This window comes from Tiliqua scincoides, chromosome 6 (assembly GCF_035046505.1).
Source record: "Tiliqua scincoides isolate rTilSci1 chromosome 6, rTilSci1.hap2, whole genome shotgun sequence".
NCBI classification, from domain to species: Eukaryota; Metazoa; Chordata; class Lepidosauria; order Squamata; family Scincidae; genus Tiliqua; species Tiliqua scincoides.
In genome coordinates, this window is record NC_089826.1 from 41,055,476 (window position 1) to 41,075,288 (window position 19,813).

The 19,813-nt window shown below is 42.0% G+C and overlaps 1 protein-coding gene across 3 annotated transcripts in view; it reads right to left on the minus strand.

Moving 5' to 3' along the window:
- The window catches only part of OTUD4 (OTU deubiquitinase 4), a 34,250-nt gene that overhangs the window by 4,444 nt on the left and 9,993 nt on the right, over positions 1–19,813 (minus strand). The window contains exons 4-20 of one of the 3 annotated variants that reach the window (XM_066632647.1): positions 17,524–17,570; positions 16,893–16,965; positions 15,510–15,591; positions 13,032–13,170; positions 12,191–12,233; positions 11,311–11,428; positions 11,143–11,207; positions 9,587–9,687; positions 6,478–6,599; positions 6,221–6,383; positions 5,502–5,664; positions 3,821–3,959; positions 3,254–3,309; positions 3,091–3,168; positions 2,067–2,205; positions 1,201–1,470; positions 564–604 (exon numbers count right to left, since the gene is read on the minus strand). In XM_066632647.1, coding sequence (XP_066488744.1) covers positions 564–604; positions 1,201–1,470; positions 2,067–2,205; positions 3,091–3,168; positions 3,254–3,309; positions 3,821–3,959; positions 5,502–5,664; positions 6,221–6,383; positions 6,478–6,599; positions 9,587–9,687; positions 11,143–11,207; positions 11,311–11,428; positions 12,191–12,233; positions 13,032–13,170; positions 15,510–15,591; positions 16,893–16,965; positions 17,524–17,570 — 1,839 coding nt within the window. Of the gene's footprint in view, positions 1–563; positions 605–1,200; positions 1,471–2,066; positions 2,206–3,090; positions 3,169–3,253; positions 3,310–3,820; positions 3,960–5,501; positions 5,665–6,220; positions 6,384–6,477; positions 6,600–9,586; positions 9,688–11,142; positions 11,208–11,310; positions 11,429–12,178; positions 12,234–13,027; positions 13,171–15,509; positions 15,592–16,892; positions 16,966–17,523; positions 17,571–19,813 lie in introns of those variants that run through there. The other 2 variants (XM_066632646.1, XM_066632648.1) reach the window with 2 other exon arrangements.

Sequence of the window (19,813 nt, forward strand, 5' to 3'; positions counted from 1 at the left end):
GCTCCTAAAAGTGTACCCATTTAAGTAACCCCCCCCCCACACACACACACCAGCATCTTTTGCTAAATGAAAGCCACATCCACTCAATGAGAGCATTTAAGCAACTGCCTATAAGGATAGGCAGGAGATAAGGAGAGAATTTAAGCAGCTGCCTATAAGGATAGCAGCCACCACACTAGTCTTCCCATACATGTTGAGACCAGTGGTGGTGGGGGCAGCTAGCAAAGGCCAAGAGCTTCTTGTTGAAGTTGCTTTACTATTAATAGCCAACAGATGGCACTACAGTAGCCAGAGAACGTTATTTGTAAGGCATGGTGCTTGCATGTAAGACAATGTGCCTGCATCATTTTTGTTATGCAACTCCATTATAAGAACTGTCCCCCCAAAATTTTAAAAGGCAATGGGAGGCATCAAGTGCAGCCTTTTGGTCTGGGAGCAAACTGCCCTCGCACCCCAAATCCCCAGCCAGTCAATTTCTCCAAGCTCAGAATGTTCAAGAATAGATTTTAGAATCCTGCGGTTTCTGGTTCTGCTACAATAAAGTGGAAGTTATGGATATTTACCTTTACACCAAGGTTGAAGAAAAATCTGAGAATATTTTTATCTGAAGGGGAAAAAAACCACAATATGAAGCATTTTTCACTGCCATTATAAAATTAGAACTTTAGAACTTAACCTGCTCAACATACTGAAAGCAATTTAATGATTCTTATAGTATTGAGCTCAGAGTGGTTCTTCTCTCCCCCCTCTCAAATTTCTCTATGATGTAGTTCAGGCCAACAGATAGTGACTGGCTTGAGTCCACCATGTGCTTCACAGGTGAGCTGGGATTTGAATCCAGATCTTCCAGTCTGACATTATTTATTTATTTATTTGATTTATATTCCACCTTTCTCCCCGAAGGGCACCCAAGGCGGCTACATTATCCACTACATTTCTCCCCCACCCCCATGTATGTACAGTATATCAATTAGCCTTCCTTGGGATCCCATCACCCAACTACAATATATTTGGAAGTAAAAAAGGGAAGCTGGGTGAGGTACAGGAGATGGAGAATTACATTTGTCACCATTTATAAAAATAATCTCTTGTTCTCTTGATTTTAACTAAAGCTTTAATATATACTTATTCTCTTGCCTACCCATATTCCTTGAAAAAGGACATATTCTGCCTGGTTCACAGTGATATGCCCTTTCTTACCATTTGGTAGATCCTCCCCTGTGCTGCACAAAGAATACGGCGGTGTGATGACTCGTTCCCCTTTCTCATTAAGCGGGAATCCAGGGTACAGAGGGTCCTGGTAGGGATTCAGTGTTTGAGGCATATGCATTAAAGGCTGGTTAACTGCTTGGAGCGATACTGGAATGCCAGGAACTGGACTAGATGTCACTTGGGTCTGGGAGAGAGAAGAATCTAGTCCAGGTATTGATGTTGACATCACTGATGACACAGGTATTTGGGGTGGGACACCTAAGAAAGAGAAAGAAATGCATTAAATCTGGGCTATGTTACAAGGGGAGAGATTTCCGAGTGAAAGGAAGATGACTTAAAGATGACAGTTGTGGGGTACAACAACAAAATAAGACACTGTGGTTCTAAGAACCGTAACCAAAAATAAATGTCTTTGTTCAGAACTCCCAATGTTTGGTTTCAACAGCCAGAAGTGACAGTGACCTACAAAAGAACTTCCATAGCCACATACAATCCAACATCACTGACCAAAACACCTTTTCTTACAGCCTGACAAACCAGGAAGGTAGAGAGGTGCTTGCCAAGGCAGGAGCAGCAGCAGCAGCAGCATTAGCAATGGGAAGGTGAAAGTTAACTACAATACCAAGTGACATTTGGTTCTCTTTGCAGGCCAAAAATCCTGGTGTATTAGTTCCAAACATTTAGAAAGTCACGACAGGAGTGTATACCTCACACAGCCTCAACCTCACTCCACAGACCATATACTGTGTACAGGCAAAGTGTACTACCAGTCTCGGGTCAGTTTGAGAAATACATTCTTAAATCACATCACAGTTCTTCAGTTTTGAACCAGAAGAGATTTTCTTTTCCCAAACCTGTTGGTCCATAGGTTGTTGGCCCACTGGGCCAAGCTGGCACAATGGCTGGTATAGAAGGCACTGTGGGAGGCAAATGCATCTCAGGAAAGTCTGAAGGTGGAGTGGAATTTACACCTGTTGTGTGTTCTTGCAAGTTCTACAAAGCAAAAAGAGATCACATGGAATTTTAGTGGACGTGCATTAATTCAAATCTAAGAGCAGGATTTTCCAAAATTCAACAATGGCCAACACCAACTGTGCCTTCCTTCTGGAAACACCGAGTCTCTCATAAACCAACTTTATGCAAAGTTATTTCATGATGTGAGTTCAACAAGCCATACTCTCTTGTTAGCAAGCATAGGATTGTGGCCCAAGACCAAGCGTATGCAGAACATGAACTATGCAAGATAAAAGTTCTCTAAATAGACGTACATGACAACTGAGCCAAGGGCAATATAGATCTATGATAAATTACAGCAGGCAGGCATGAGGGCTACCCCAGCACTGCTGCTTTGGATGGGAACTTTCAGTCTGCATCCCACCCATCCTCCACACCAATATAAGACTCTTGCTGGATTAAGATCAAGGCTTCATCTAGTCCACAATCCCATTTCCAACAAAAGCCAGTCAGCAGCCTTCTGAAAGTGCTTAAGCCAGGCATAACAGTAATAATCGTCCCTCACGGTTTATATTGTACTGGTACTTAGGCCTTTGAAACAAGCATTCCGGTCAGCGTTCCAGTATGAATTCAACTGAATCCAATCAGCAAGCAGTTTTGCAATTGCCACACAGGAATCAAGTGGATCAAGTTCAAAGAGGTCTAATATCAGAAGGACTTCCAAATGATAAAAGGCATATTTCACCCAGATCCTATTCACTCTAACTGGACTCATGCAAAGCATATACCCACTGAAATGTGTTCAACATTCCAAACAAAGCAAGCATCTGGATCCTCCTGCAATCAAAGTTTCTGACAAAATGGCTACCTGCAACTCTGACCTCTTCAGTAAGAAAATATAAAGGAAATAAGAATCTCTCTCACCTCTTCAACAGACTGGGACTGCACATCTCCATTTGAGGGAGGAGACACTCCTGGATCTATGACTTCTTCCCCATTATTCTAAAAGTTAAAATGGACAATCGGGGTTGCTTTACAAGCATTTGTTTTCAAAAACAGTAAGAAGTTTATCACATCTTTTAGTTACCTCAGACATTTTTGGCTCAGGCTTCTGAACTTGGAAGATCTGCCTGGGATTACATTCTGCAATAGCAAAGTAAAGTATTAATGAAGTCTCAGCTGAAGTTTCAGGATACCGTAATGTATGTTAATTTAAAAGAAACTGAGTCTTATTGAAAAACTTTGGGTGTTTTAAATATAGTGGGGTCTCCTTGTCCATAGGCTCTGCATCTACACATGCAGAGCCCACGGCTGGAGAGCCTTGAACTTCTCCCAGGTCAGAAGTTGCCAGCACAAATTGGGAATGCCTTCTGAGGATGCTGGGAGGCTTCTTGTGACTTCCAGAGAGCTGGGCATAGCCCCCAGGTACATTATTGTGCTGCTGTGCTGCCTTCCCCTGCAGAATTATCCATGCATTTCAATATCTGCAGGGGGTCCTGGAATGGATCCCCTGTGGACACTGAGGGCCCACTATTCCCCTTCACAACTGGTCTCATATTGCCCAGCTTCATTATTTCACAAGGCAAGGCCTCAAACTACAAAAATGTTAGCCATTTAAACCACAAATACAAAAAGTAGTTTACAGTTCTGATACCTTTCTCCTCCTTTGCATCCACATTTTCTCTCTCCTTCTCTTCTTTCAGGCTGCTGTTTCTTCTCCCATTAGAAACTAGGGGTTTTCTCCGTCCACAGTTATCAGGGGTCTGAGTAGCTGCCTGAGAGACCGATGGGTTCTGAAAGAATTAAAACGTTTCACTGAAAATAAATGTAGTCCAGCATTTTACATAAAAAGTCGGATCATCAAGGTTAAAGTAGAGTGCTACTATCTAAAATGAGGTTTCAAGATTCAAATATATTACCCTGCTGGTGTAAGGCTCAGTTACTTTAAGAGTACGGCTAGTATGAGACGATTGCTCTTATTTAGGTACATGCCAATTCCTCACAGAATTTTTTAAAAGTCTTATTTTTAAAGTTTTACTCAGAAGCAAGTCCCATGGGTGCTAGTAACTGAACTAACAGCTGCAGCCTTACTTACAGATTCTCTTCTACATCAGAAATGCAAGTTAAATACAAGTCAAGCTTTGGGTTCTGTCCAACCTGAAGTGTCATTTCCTACTGTAAAGCCTTAACAGCTTCACCAAGGCTAAGAATGCCAAGCACAACATTAGTCCTGCAATCTTATGCTACTAGATTCCAGGTGAAGGATCTGTCCCTACTTGTTGCAATGTCCTCCAAGATATTTATCTAGCTTCTTTATTCACCCTCCTCCTTTTTTAGAAAAAAATCTGTTCTGCCTGATCAGGGAAAAAATGCCATTTACCAAACTTAATTTTTGCAGTGGCAGCATTGAGATAAAACATGTACAATCATGTATTGGAGGCCATCTGATCCAAGTTTGGCTGTAACTAGTTGTTTCCTTTTGCAATAATGTCATTAGGCCACATGGATGCAGGCTGTATGCCTTTTAATTTGCTTTGTATTGCTGGGAACTAGGGTTTTAAGCAAGTACAACCTGAACAACATTAGTCAAAGTGTGTCAAAACTGTCAAAACATTCACAACTCCTCTTATATCCTGATCCTGCATCCCAGCTTTTTTTTTGGGGGGGGGGTGCCTTATGTATCTAGTCACAAGGGAAAAATACCTGTACAATCATAATACTAATCACAGCAGCCCAGATCCAAAGAGCTACTTTAAGAACAGGATTTTTTCCCCCTTATCACCTTTAAACAGACATCTCTATTGCACCACAAAGTGGCAGGGCATGTGAACAGAATGGGGTAGCACGCCATTCATGAAACACAAACATAACACCTCCTTGGGCACACACAACGGTTCCCATGTTTCACTGCATGTTTCATGACCGACATTTGGACAAAATCTGGCAGCTTCCACACAGAGAACCCCAACTTTTCAGTTTAAAAATAGAGTGCCCTCTTCTCAATGAAAATATTAAAAATAGCAGCTTTGACTAAAGCTCTCTGGAACAAAGGAAGGAACACCGCTATCCCCACAACCCAACCTCCTCCCCCATCCCCATCACACTCCTTGATAAAAATATTAATTTCTGCAGATAAATTTCCATAATTTTGGTTCTCACTGAAACATTTGGAATTTTGTCCAGCATGCCTGTTACAGTCCTGCTGTGTATAAATGTACTCTACATTTACAGAGCCTTCCAAGATGCTTTAGTCATGAGACAATAAGCAGCAGTGAATTAGCAACTGATAGCTGACAGGAAAACAATGCATTATTTAAATAAAACAGCACACAAACAGAAAGTGCAGGAAAGGCGTCTTCATCCCAGAAATGAATTTCATCAAGCGAATGCGTTTCTTCCCTAGCTTGTTTCTCTCTCTGTGCCTCTGGAGAATGGCCAAAATAGTTACAGTCCCTGCTTGCACAGTCCAAGTCTTCTGTTCTCTCACGATCTACCTTTCTGCAAAGGGAAAAAATAATATTCAGCCACTGAAACCGTACAAGATAGCTATCTTTGTATCCAATACACCCTTCCCCAAAACTACAGTTTGGTTTTTTAAAAAGGCACAGCTAAGGTAATGGACTCCCAACATGGTGCAGGAGTCAAATGGTTGGGAAGTAGCAACAGTACCTAGCAAGAAGATAGCCATATGGAGATGCTAAGTTATGGGCTCACTAGCCATATGCCAACATTATATCAGTCAATATCACCACTGAAACAAACTCACCAATACAAACAGCAACAAAGTTGTTAAGGCAGCCAGATTCAGCCTTCTGCTAAAACTAAGGAGCAAATCCATTACCTGGGAGCAACACCAAGTACTTGGGGATAATTTAAGGCTAGAAACACAAAGACAGTGTGTGATCCTATGTATGTTTACTCAGAAGTAAATCCCGCTGTGTTCAGTGGAGTTTGCTCCAGGAAAGTGTGCATATTAGAAAGTGATGAGAATTCAGGAGATTCAATCCATCATCTCTTGAGCAAATATCAAGCTTTGAAGTGACACTGGATTCACCTTACAGCTGGTGAGGGATTTCTGCCAAGAGTTCTCTGCTCAGGAGAAGTCTGCTGGGATTGCATTCCAGAAGCAGGCAAGTGATGCTGCTTCGGTCCCTGCAGTCGAGGAGGCAGGGGTTTTGTTGGTTTGTTTGGATTCTTTGACCCTCTGCAGTCTGCATCTGTAAAACACGTTTTTCTTTTGTTACAGACACATTGCCCAGCAATAAGGATTGCACAATTCAAAAGGGGGGAGGGGGGTTACATGAATCCTACCAGTTGGAACATTTTGCCCATGCAAGACAGGCCTTTTCATCTTCTTGCCTGGCACAGTGTTCCAGCTTCCCATAGGAGAGCCCTGTGGAAGTGGCTTCAGGTTCTTCAGCAGAACAGAATGCCTGAAAGGAAGAGAGAAAAACTCATAACAGTATCACACAGATTGGCTACCACCACTTGCATTTAAAAAAAATATTTATTAGATTTGTATAGCATTCAATTGCATAGCTCCAAGCACTGCACCATAAATTATCCTTCTGCTAGGATAAAGAAAATTATAGCACAAGGTTTTCACAAATCTGAACAAAATCCAGACTTGGCTTTGCACTTGCACAAAATGTCAAACTGAGCTGTGAGCTCCTCACTGTTGAGCAATTTCTTTGGTATTCATCTGCACAACCTCATGAGCAACAGTGCAATGTCACCTTATTTCTGCATTCAGTTCTGGGGATACAATCCCTTGGTTACAAACAATACCGAAGGTTTAAAGGGGGGGAAAAGCCACAGAATACAAACAGGGAGGAATTAAAACCAACGAGTCTCTTACTTTAAGTGTAAAGGTGAATTTTCATCATCAGGTATTGCAAAATTCTGGTGTACATGCATAGTCAGCTGACTCCTTTTGGAGTCAAGGTACTTATGAGTAGCAATCCTGGTTAGCTAGTCTTCTCACCAGATATACACAGCTGCACATTAGTAGAGATGTTATGCAATCTCTCAGGGTCCTTAATGAAATGAACCACCCAGTAACTTACACAAGAAATGCATTAAGAAATTACATAACTAGAAGCACCCCATTATATGAAACACATAGTCCTGCTGTTATCTAACTGTATATAGTCACAGATGCTTTCATATAAACAAGACCTGGGAACAGAAGAATAAAATTATGCTGGAAGTCTGCTATTTAGTCCCTGTCTCCAACCCCTTTACAGGTACCTCCCATCCCATCTCCAAGACCAGCTTTGCAGCATTTCAAACATGTGTCACTGATGTGTGTGGAGAGGGTAAAGATGAATTAAAGAGCCAGGTCAGGCACCATCCTCATCTGTGAAGCCCCCAGCATGGGCCTTTACACAATACCATAAGGGCATTCTAAAATCCCACCCAGTTTAATCACATGCAAGGATATTAATGGTAACAGTAGAAGGATTCCTACAAAAAGTCTCTCTGCTTTCATCTCCACTATGGAATCCTTTTCCAATCACCTGCTATCGCCTTGGACTAGAAACCTCTCTCTTTGTAACCAAGGTAAATCTGGAAGGATTACACAACCAGATATTAAACTGAACAAAACAAAATTTATAAAATTGTTACTCTATTTGCTTAGATGTTCCATTACTTATAAAGCCTACACTAATACCAGCTCCTAAGAATAAACAAGTGACTACTTCAATTCCTTAGGTAATTTGGATAGCCAATATCCTTCCTATCTACACCTCAGTCACACACTAGAGGGCTTCACTGGAAAGCAGGCTAGTGTCAGACTTCAGGAAAATTCAGAACTCTGGAACCTTCTTCCTGAAGTCTTCCCTCAGGTCCTCTCACCAAAGGCTTCAGGACACAGGTTTTCACTGAATCACCACCCTAAGACACCAACAAGTAGCCAACTCCTAGTTCTTCATTTAGAAGCAGCCTCTGTAAAGGCTTCCTTAAGCTCTCTCCTCCAACTTCTTTGGTGGTTATCAGCCACCAGTTTCTCTCCTGATCATCATTTCCTGCCTTACCAACACCACCTCTCAAATCCCAATCACCAAAACTAACACACAACCTCTCTTACTAGCTCTGCTGCTCTTTTTATTCCATCTCTCTTGGCCTCTGTGACCAAGTATAAAAGAGACTTTCGCAGACCACTGGTTCATTGTTAAAAGCCAATGAGAGCGTTTGGAGGGAATTTTGAATGACCAATTGGAAGCAGTCACCTGTGGCCCAATCAGAACTGCAGGTTTGCAGTGCCTTCTGGACAATCTAGGCACACTCAAACCTTCACATTTCGGTCACCTTGAGATAGTGGTGTACACTACTGTGCCTGACAAAACTCTGCTTTTTCTCTCCCTCAGCACAGCCTGTCAGCAGTAAAGCCCATACATTGTATCCATTTTCTCAGACTAAATCAGCTCCACTTTAACCCAAAATTTTATTTGCAAACAAAACTACTTCCAAATCTCATTTCTTTAGTCACATGTGTTTGCAAAAGGCAAGGGAAAAAAACTCCTTAACTGATCCTGCCTCCCCCAAAGCCAGGATTTTATTTCCTCAGCGATTATCACAACAGAACCAGAATCTATTTCTAGCTATGCAAAAGAGTACTTTTAGTACAATTCCCCAGCAAATGCTTGTCTGCATACATATCATATATATATCTGCATACATACACCGGGTAGATGGGACTCATCAGCCTGGGAAGGCAACTCATCTGAGAGAAGGAAAATTCAGATCCCAAACCTCCCCTGCCTTGTGGCTACATCCAGTTACGGAAAAGGCTTCAGGAGTCAACCTTGAGGCAAAATCTGGAGCCGGAGTCCCTGAGGCAGTTCATGGCTGCACACAAGTCACGTTCTGGCAATTCCCGTGACGCCGCTGGAACCAACCATACTGGCTTCTGCCTTTCCACTGGACCATTTCAGCGACGTGGAGAGGGGGGATTTGCTGCATAGATAACAGTCTATCCTCCATATCTACTTTACCCAGGCTTCGCGCACTGGAGAGGACACTCTGTTCCAGAACCACCATTCAGAGCGCAATACCATAGTCTTCCAAGACTGAAGGATGCCAACAAGGCATACATATCATACAACATACATATCATTTCATTGAACTTTGTTACACTAATATTACCCTTTGTACATTTTCATACTTGTCCAAGAAAAATGTATATCCTTCACAATGTAACCCCATTATAATAGGCTTGCTTCCAAGTGTTTTGCAGAAGATGGAATCTAACTTGGATTGGTAGATTAGGATAGTGCCTCAACTCCTCTTCATGAAAACCAGACAGCACACAGAACACCTCAATTTTCAGAGGAGCCAATATACTCATGTCAGCTACAGGTCATCTCTTTACTATGTCACCCCACATTTGTGTGTGAAAATGAGACTATTCACTTACTTGGCACCAAGCTCTTCTACAAAGACAATAATAGGTCCATTGGCTGATTGGACTTCTTGGATGTGAGCATTGTAAAACTTTCCATTGTGGTCTAAACGCACCTGCGGAGCAAAGACAAAGAAAATATATACTAAATTAAGTAGAACAAGAAATTTTCTATCATAATGCCCTACATATCTGCAGGCCCATTTGTAGTCTCCTCTTGAACCATTTTGCACAAGTAGGCAGGAGAGATCCTGATGAAAAACTGAGAGGAAGGAGAAGGCGTCACACTATATTTACAACTCCTACAACTTTTCACTTAAAAGCAAGCCCCTTAAATGGACTTTCTTCATTAGGAACACATAGGATAATATCACTGACTATCCCTACATTCAGAAGCCTTACACCAAATAGCATGCTTACTACCCTACACATTCACACTAAGGAAGAGGGCAAACTACCATGCTTAACTGGCCTGGAAGAAAAATGCAGAGAACTTTAAGCAACAGTTAGCACAGCTATACCATACACATAGCCATCATCTGGTGGCCAGTCTGTCTAGTTTTTCTTAAAACATTCATTGATACTCCAAAGTGCTGCAAGACACCAAAAAGGTTCATTATAATAAGACAACAGTACATTTATGAGAATGGAATCTTATAATGGTAACCCATGTCAATGTACATTTCTGATGAAACCTGGAAAAGATAAGCCAAAGTAAAAAGGGAATGCCAGCAAAACATTTGGGAACCACATAAATTATGCAATTTGTAGATCTGTACTTTTCTTGCTAAGGGTAGAAGCTATGCAAGGTTTTTTGCTAGTTGATGATCCCACTTGTCACAGTCCTGGGTCTCTGATCATCTATGCACACCTGGTTCACTGGCCTAACGCTCCCAGTGCGTTCAAAATGCATGTTCTTAAATTGTTCTTGTGTATCCTACTATCTCAATGATCTTAACAATCTGTGACACAGTAGGGCACAGTTCCTAGGCAAAATGAGCCTTGCATTGAGTACAAGTTCTTGTGCACCTCCACCTGACTGGCTAAGTGTCCCAAATAGCTGAATGTGCAAGTCCTCAGGGCAACTGCCCTACAGTAGGAGCCAACACCCCTTTAAACAGCCAGTCCTCCACCTAAGGGCAAGTTGAAGTTCTATGGGCCAGCTCTGAGCTTGCCAAACTCCAGGGACAATAGTGCGTGCTAAAGAGGAAGTAAATCTGAGTGTGGGGCAGGAGGAAGGAGAGGGAGGTGTGAACTCATAAGACATGTTAGCCAATCAGAACAGAAAAGCATAGCCAGATAATGAAAATGGTGAACAAGAGAATGGAGGAGAAGGTCAAGAAAGGCAGAGAACAAGTAGAGAGTTGCCTCCCTTCTCCCCTGAAGAGGCTTTGTGACTTGAAATTTCAACAGCTTCTTCCATTAATGTATCTCCATGCTGGGAGGGGAAAAAAAAAACTTTCTGTTGAATTTCTGCCCATCATACTTAAAGCTCCTGTCAGGAAAAAGGCAGCATATCTATGGAAAAGTAGCATGGGATAAGTGGAATTATTAAATTCAATGCCACCTACTTGACATTTGTCTCCAACCGAGTACTGCATGCCAGCAGCAATAGAAAAATCTTGCCTTTGTTGCTCTACAAAAAAATAAATAAAAATGATATGCTACGTAAACACAGAAAAATACCCAACTTTCTTCCCTGTCCCTCCAGGGTGTTAATCTTATACACTGGATCTTACCTCTCTTTGACTGTTGCCAGACTTCATATTCAATATTTTGATAAACTGATGGATTGAGTGACCTAAGAACTTTAGAAGGCAAAGTAGTAGAGGTGGGGTTTCCATTCTTGAAAAGTTTCTATGCATAAAACACAAGAGATACCCAGAGAAACAGGTTACCAATATTGCACAGATATTAACAATTTAAAGTAGATTGGGAACAGAGTTCCCACTAAGCTGTGCACCTCAAAGCCAAGCTCTGTGTAGCACGGCGCTTGGTAACCTGGAAGTTCAGCAATAACACGCAACATAATCACTGAACATCCAGACACAGTATTGCGACATGGCCATGACTGTGAGCACACCGAAGCAGCACTGGCAATACATGAAGTTTTAAAACATAACATCCATACCAAATAAAAGCATTACAAATATAAAATTTTAATACTATTCAGGAATTTTGTAGGTTCACGAAAATTAGTCAAACACTAGCTGGATTATGTCGCTGGTCTGCTGACCATATAGAAGGATCCCAACTGCACAGAACACAAACAATGAATCACTGCTTAGCAATCAGAATTTTGTTCCTTTTCTGACCACATTTCAATTAATGGAACAAGCAGGATGTATTCCCCTCCCCCTGCATACAGAGAGTATGATCAAGAAAATTTTGCAGATTAGCATACCAAAGACTGTGAACATATCTGTGAACATAAAACCCATTACTTGCAATGGGATACAAAAACACTTTGCTCCAACATTTCATAGACAAGTTTAAATCACTACTAAAGACCCGCATTAACATCCTCATGTGACTGAAACTAAATTTCAAATGCAGGCAGAGAACCCACTGGTTTCTTGAAGTTGGCAAACAGAAAAGTAAAAATACCTTCTTGCTTACAGGCTTCAATCCATTGATGTCACTCGTAGCAGATGCTTCACTTCTGCAAAGAGTAAAACAGTACAGAAAAGTTTCAAAAGAGAAGCAGAATCTTTGACACACACAATGAATGACACACACACTGCATCACTCATCATTCCAACCGATTAGAAAGCAAATAGGCTCACATTCCTAACTCAATCTTAGACCCAACACCTTCAGGACTACTGAATTATCTCAAATGGAAGTTCCCTGGTTTGATTGAATTGTAGATTAGACTGGTAAAAACCTAATAGTGAAACAAGAAAATCATCAAGCACATGCTTTAAAACAATTATGTATGGACATGCAAGATATCAAGCCAGGACTAACCAGCTCAAACAACACCAGGATGAAATAAGGAACATATATGTTTTAGATCCATCCACTGGAAGAAACTAGAACTATTCATTCAGTTGCTGTTTTTTAAACTCTGAAAACTATATACACGTTTCCCCATCTAGTACCAACCCCACTCCACCCCAGTCAACCTTCACAATGCTGACACACAGTGATTGGTGTAACTAGTTCAACTGTCAACTTAAAAAAAAAATCTATTTTCCAAAGTCTAACACCTTAACCACTAAACTATGCCAACTCTTGTATTTCTGCTAAAAAAAAAAAAACACCCCAAAAAGCACCACTTCCACATGCATTCTTGGAACGTTCTGATCTTTAAAAGTTGTAACATAAGAGTGGCTAAATTCAAGATCAGGAAAAGTTTCCTCACAAAGTTTCACTTCCTACTTCATCATTTCTTTTATAACTGCAGATGGCTATGAAGTTCTCCATGTATTTTATCTTTAACACATTGCAGACTTACTCCAAGTCTTCATCCTCTGAATCAGATATATCACTGTTCTGATCACCATCCTCGGTCATATCAGGAGAGTTAAGTCTTTCTAAGACTTTACTCACTTCAACATCAAATACTTTCTCGTACAGCAGTTCATACAGAATAGCTAAAGGAGGCAACGACAAGATATATTAGTTACTTAACCCTGAGGTATATATATACTCTTAAAGAGTTCCATAAATGACACAGACAGACAAACATTAAGATTAAACATAGCCTTTATGGAGTGCTAAGCAACTAATGGGCTGCACAAATATCTGCAGTGGGCATTAACTGCCCAATCCTATCCACACTTTCCTGGGAGTAAACCCCATTGACTCTAAAGGAACTTACTTCTGAGTAGACATGCATAGGATTGGGCTCCAAGTAAGTCAGGGGAAGTAAACAGAGTTACATCTAGGATAGGATGTCAATTAAGAACTAGGGCCTGAATTTTTACATTTGACAATGCAGGACAATTATTTTTCTATTTTAGTACTCTGGTAAAAATGCTAACAATCCTAAATTCTTGGTAAATTTCAACATTTCTTCAGGACAGGCAAAAGTAATACAGAATTTCAGCAACACATTCAAACATGGGTAGCCAGGTCATGACCTACATCCTCAAATTAGGTCTTTAAAGTACCCAATGAAGCTGAAAATGGAGGTAGGCATGGCTTCATCCACCATCTTTCAATCCACCCTCTCCTGTTCCATTCTCCTATCTTTTAAACCCAGGATGGGAGGAGGAATGGGGTGGCTGGTGCACTTCTGGGTAAGGGGGTGGGGGTGCCACATTTGAGGCACCGCATGGTCTTCAGCTGTTCCTAATTCCTTCCTGGATCCATTCAGCTGTCCCCCTCTCCTACCTGTAATAAAGCACACCTATAGTTCTATTTGACACATCAGGTTAGGTCAGGGGCTTCCAAACTCCAGCCAGCAGGTCAGATCCGGCGCATCAGCATATAGAACTTGGGCACAGCAGTGGTAAAGACTTCTTTGTACTGCACCACAACCTCCTATCTTCTCAGCAATCTTTGCAAAAAGTCACACTGGACAGCCACTTCCCCCTAGAAATGAGGGCACAGAGCCTTCTGGGGTGATGTGTGACAGAAGTGGCTGCCTGGTGCAACTCTCTGGAAAGATCGGCTGCAAAGCAGAACAGTACAGCTTTGTTGCCGCCACCACATGTGAGATTGTTGTGCTGGTGCACCATGGGCCAGAATTTGAAGACTCCTGGCCAGCTGAATGATGAACAACAGAAATGGAAAATAAGGGGTCAGAGGAAGCCACAGCTGCTTCAGCACCCACCTCAATGGGGTTTTAATACAAATTTCTGAGTTGCACCCCAACAATCATATTCAGAAGTTCTCAGTCTTTAGAATTAGAACAGGAATAGTTCTTAGGATATTCTAAACCCTAGTTTAGAATATCATAAATTATAAAACTTAATCATTAAATATTGCAAAACTCAAAGACACTGTGCAGATGTGCATTCTTAAAGGCAGGGCTCGGCCATCCATGAGACGAGATGAAGCAGTTGCTTCAAATGATGAACTGGGGAAGGGGGCAGACTGGCAAAGGATATCCTACGGCTGCCCACCAACTTCCCTTGCAATATAATATTGCCTTCCTGGTTACTCTACTGCTGCTCCATTCTCATCTCACTCATTCTCCTTCCAAGACCTTCCCCACTCAGTCCATTCTGAAGCGGTGGCAGGTAGGGGGGGTGGGAGACATGAGGTACATGGCCTTAAACACATGTAAAATAAAGAATGTTGGGGCTGCTAAGAAGACTACTGATGTAACTAAGGTAGTATTGTAAAAAGTCAATTATTTTTCACCAAAGGTGAGAACTTCCTTCAGTTTAAGACAGGGGTGCCCAAATCCCAGCCCGGGGGCCACTTGCGGCCCTTGGGGGCTCCCAATCTGGCCCGCGGGGAGCCCCCAGTCTCCAATGAGCCTCTGACTCATTGAGACTTGCTGGAGTCCGTGTTAGCCTGATGCAACTGCTCTCAGTGCGAGGACAACTGTTCGACCTCTCACCTGAGCTGTGGGATGAGGGCGCCCTCCACTACTTGCTCTTTCATGTCTGTGATGCAGCAGTGGCAGTGAAGGAAAGGCTGGTCTTGCTTTGTGCAAGACCTTTTATAGGCCTTGACCTATTGTAATACCTTCATTCATTCATGTAAGTTCCATCTCTAATACATTCATATATGTATATGTATTCAAATTTGAAATGTAAATTAATTATTTTTTTCCTGGCCCCCAACACAGTGTCAGAGAGATAATGTGGCCCTCCTGCCAAAATGTCTGGACACCCCTGGTTTAAGAGATGACTTCTTTTTGGGAGCAGAGAAAACTGCTGCACCAAAACCAAGAAAACAAGGTTCTAGCTTGGGGAGCGATTCTGCTGAGGCTTACTGCAACAAGACTGCAAAGTGGATTAATCACAGTAGTACTTACATTGGCAAAGAGCAGCTCTGAGTGTATATTCTACAGGATAGATAATATCATAGTGACTTCCATTTGAAAAACACAGCAACACCTAGAAGGGGGGAAGAACACTTAATACACAATGCTAGAAAAATCTGTAAGTGAGCAAAACTAAAAAGAATGCACTCGCGACAAACAAACAGATTTGTTTCTATACCCCATACTTATAAAGTAGTACAATACAGTAATACCTCAAATACTTCAGGGGATATGTCCCTGGGCATGCAAAAGATACAGTCAGGGACCATTATTATGCAAAGCACAGTGGTACTAGATGGTAATTCACATCAGCAGACTCCCTGGCTATGTTAAGTTGATTAACTGAAGTATTCCAGTAGAAACAACAGTTTCCTATTATAGCCTACCAGGGTGGGTGCAGACCAATGCCGGATTTAGATCTGCAGAGACCCTCAGCTATATAAAGCTTGGAGGCCCCTTGTTAAAAAATTACACCAAAATATGCTACACAAGCCATTTCAAAAAGGTCTACATAATATATTATTCAGCACACATAAAATTTTAAGCCTCCCCAAAAACAAATACTGATTTTTCTGGGGGGGCCCCTATGGATTGTGAGGCTCTAAGCTGTAGTTGTTTAGCTTATGCCTAATCCGGCAATGGTACAGACCTGTGATGGAATGAGATCAAATGGCCATAGAAGACAAGAAATACAGCAGTTGACTATCCTTAAGTGAAGCTAAATGCATGAAATAAGTACAATCAGGGAATAACACAAGACTTCTGACTGAACTAATTTAACAGTGTTGTGAGATAATAAAAAACCTTCAGCTTTGTTCAAGCCAAAATGAATAGAATCAACTTTCTGGACAAATCTTAGTTCTGCCATTTTTCACTGAAGTATCCCTTTAAAATTCCTTTATTATACAATGGTGACATTCAAGTCAACAGTTCTGGAAGATTGAACTTTTTCCCCCATAGGCTTCTAAATAGGACCACTAAGACTTCCTAATACTGTACACATTCCTCCTACCTAAATTGCACCGAACCCTAATTCTAGAAGGTCAGGGCTCATCTAATTGTAGAATCAATCCAAGCAATTAGCTGCAAGCTGCAATACCATTTTTGGAGATACCAATGAAGCAAAGAGAAGAGCAAGCAGCACACTCCAGGAACTCTTGCAGTGCCCCAGAGCATATTAGAATTCACCTCCCAAGTGTGCAGTGTCCAGTAATTGCATCCAACAACCTCAGCAACACAGTACAGGATCTTGGAGTGTGGCTGTGGCAGAGGGCAATACCTGCATTTGTGGTGGCAAAACAACCTGGGCCACCCCTGCCAAAGCCTCAGAACTATTCACCTTAGCCAGTCAGGTTGTATTGATGTTTTTCTTACCTTGTCATGAAAGCCATTCTCAGTTACGTGCGAAGGAGCTGAATTTGGTTCCTGATAGATTATAAAATCTTTCCTAGAAAAACATGCAAGGAAAAAACAAAATGTAAAAAAAACCCACCAGCTTTACTATGAAAGGAGTAACAGCATGAGGGGAGGGAGAATGAGTGAACTGGGGAGGTGGGGTAGCAAACAGGTGCCCCCTCCCCCACTAACTCAGAGACTAATGTCTTAGGCTCAAGGACAGGCTAGCTGTGCTTGTTCATGTCAGGAACACATTCTATGCACTGCCTGAAAATCCAACACTGACAAACAGATGTGCCAGTTTCCTTTGATTTTCAGTAGGTGATGATTTTTTGTTTTTTAAATAGCAGTCCCATACTTTAGGATAAGGCCTTGTTTATTTCAATGAGCTTTCTTCCAAGTAAACATAACCAGGACTGGGAATAAAACCACATCCCCCCAGAGAACCCTTCTCCAGTTAGGGCCTCAATGACAGAACTGCTGCCAGTGGCAAGAACGGAAACCATCCATTAGCTTGACATTTGCCTAGAAAACTGCAGTTTATATTTCACATTAGCTAAAAGTGACTGTTCTGAATCATGTCAGGGAAGCATATGGAGATATTGCTTACTTGTACATAAGAGAAAGGGCACTTATTTCCACTTGTCCAACCCATTCCTATGACAGAGAAGGAGAAAAATTACTGTACTGAATAAACTGCTGCATTATTTATTTTATTTTTCACATTTTTATACTGCCCTTCCTCCAAAGAGCTCAGGGCGGTGTACACAGTTACTCCCCTCCTTGTCCTCACAACAACCTTGTGAGGTAGGTGAGGCTGAGAGAAAAGTGACTGGTCCAAGGTCACCCAGGAAGCTTCGTTGCTGAGGGGGGATTTGAACCTGGATTGTCCAGGTCTAAGTCCACCTCCCAAACCACTACAACACCCTGGCTCATTAGAATATATACAGGTAAAACAGAACCCACCAAAACTCTCTTCTGTGCAAGTACAACAAAGTGCATGAACATTTTTTAAAATGTTAATATTTCATAATGTCTTGGCTAATATGTGTTAACTACAGGTCATTAGAATTATATTTTCAGTAAACACAAAACCAACTATTTCAAACAATTAGAAGGGGATTTTCACATATTCCTTATTTCCGCCCACCCAATGTATTTCGAACATTTTTCTCCCATCTTTCCTTCCCAGGCAGCAGCCCAAGGCCAAGTACAAGGAATTAAAACAAAGGAAACAATGAAATAAAACACCTAGCTTCAAACCACCATCAGAATAAGACAGAAAAACTTGAGAGCTTTACAGGTCTCCAACAGGAGGGTTTCATAAGGTTTGGCACCACCACCAAAAAGCCCTGCTTCTAGTGGGTACCTTATGTACCTCTAGCAACCAGAGCAAAGTCTCTGTTCATGATCTGAACAAGAGAATATGCATACTGATAAAAAAAATGTAGCCCTAAATAAGACTAAAACCCCAACTGAGGGCCATTCAGACTCTCCACCACTTCCAGGTGTGGGCCAAGGTTCCTCCCCAATAGATTGAGAGTTGTGCATACCCAGCTGTGTACCAATTAGACCATATCCTCAGCAATTTCATTGTTAAAACATTTTTTGCTGATAAAAAATATTACTTTAAAAGTTTACAGCAAAGGCAGATATTCTGGAATAATAATTCTACAATAATAATAATAATAATAATTTTATTTTTACCCCGCCTTTCTCCCCAAAGGGACTCAAGGTGGCTTACAACAGATTAAAACAGATTAAAAACAATTTAAAAAACAGATAAAAGCATATAACACATATCATAAAAACAGTAGTCAGATAAAAAGTAATCAGGTAAAAAGAGCATAGAGCAGCAAATCATAAAAGAATCAGGCCTGTAATCAAGTATTTAAAAAATATTAAAAGGTGTTGAAAAGATGTTAAAAAGGCCAAGAACTCAGAAAGCTTGTTTAAACAGAAGGGTCTTCAGGCCTCGCCGAAAAGTCTCAAGAGAGGGAGCCATTCTTAAGTCAAGGGGAAGGGAATTCCATAGTGTTGGTGCCACTACTGAGAAGGCCCTATTCCTTGCCGCCGCCCCATGTACCTCCCTAGGCTGCAGCACTTGTAAAAGGCCTTCTCTGATGACCTAAGTGGACGACCCGGATTGTACGGGAGTAGGCGATCTCTAAGATACCCTGGCCCAGAGCAGTATAGGGCTTTAAAGGTCAAAACCAGCACCTTGAATTGGGCCCGGAAACGAATGGGCAGCCAATGCAGCCGCTGGAGAAACGGACTGACAGAGTCAAACCGCCTACCTCCAGTAACTACACGGGCCACTGCATTCTGCACTAGTTGCAGTTTCCGAACCGTCTTCAAGGGCACAGAGCGTGTTACAATAATCTAACCTTGATGTAACTGTGGCATGGATCACTGTGACCAAGTCTGCATGATCCAAGTACGGCCACAGCTGGCGCACCAGCCGAAGCTGAGCAAAGGCCCCCCTAGCCACAGCCGCCACCTGGGAATCCAGGAGCAGCTGCGAGTCCAGGTGGACCCCCAAGCTGCGGACCTGCTCCTTCAGGGGGAGTGCAACCCCATTCAGTGCAAGTCGATAGTCCAGCACCTGAATCGAGGATTTCCGAACCAGGAGAGCCTCTGTCTTATCCGGATTTAATTTCAGCTTGTTAGCCCCCATCCAGATCCTCACTGCCTCCAGGCCCTCAACCGCCACCCTGGAGTCTGGAGGAAAGGAGAGATAGAGCTGGGTGTCATCGGCATATTGATGGCACCCCACTCCAAATCCCCGGATGACCTCTTCCAGCGGTTTCATATTAAATGGCATGGGGAACAGAATTGAACCCTGTGACACCTCGCACCTCAAGGGTCAGGGTGTTGAACAGGCATCCCCCAGCACCACC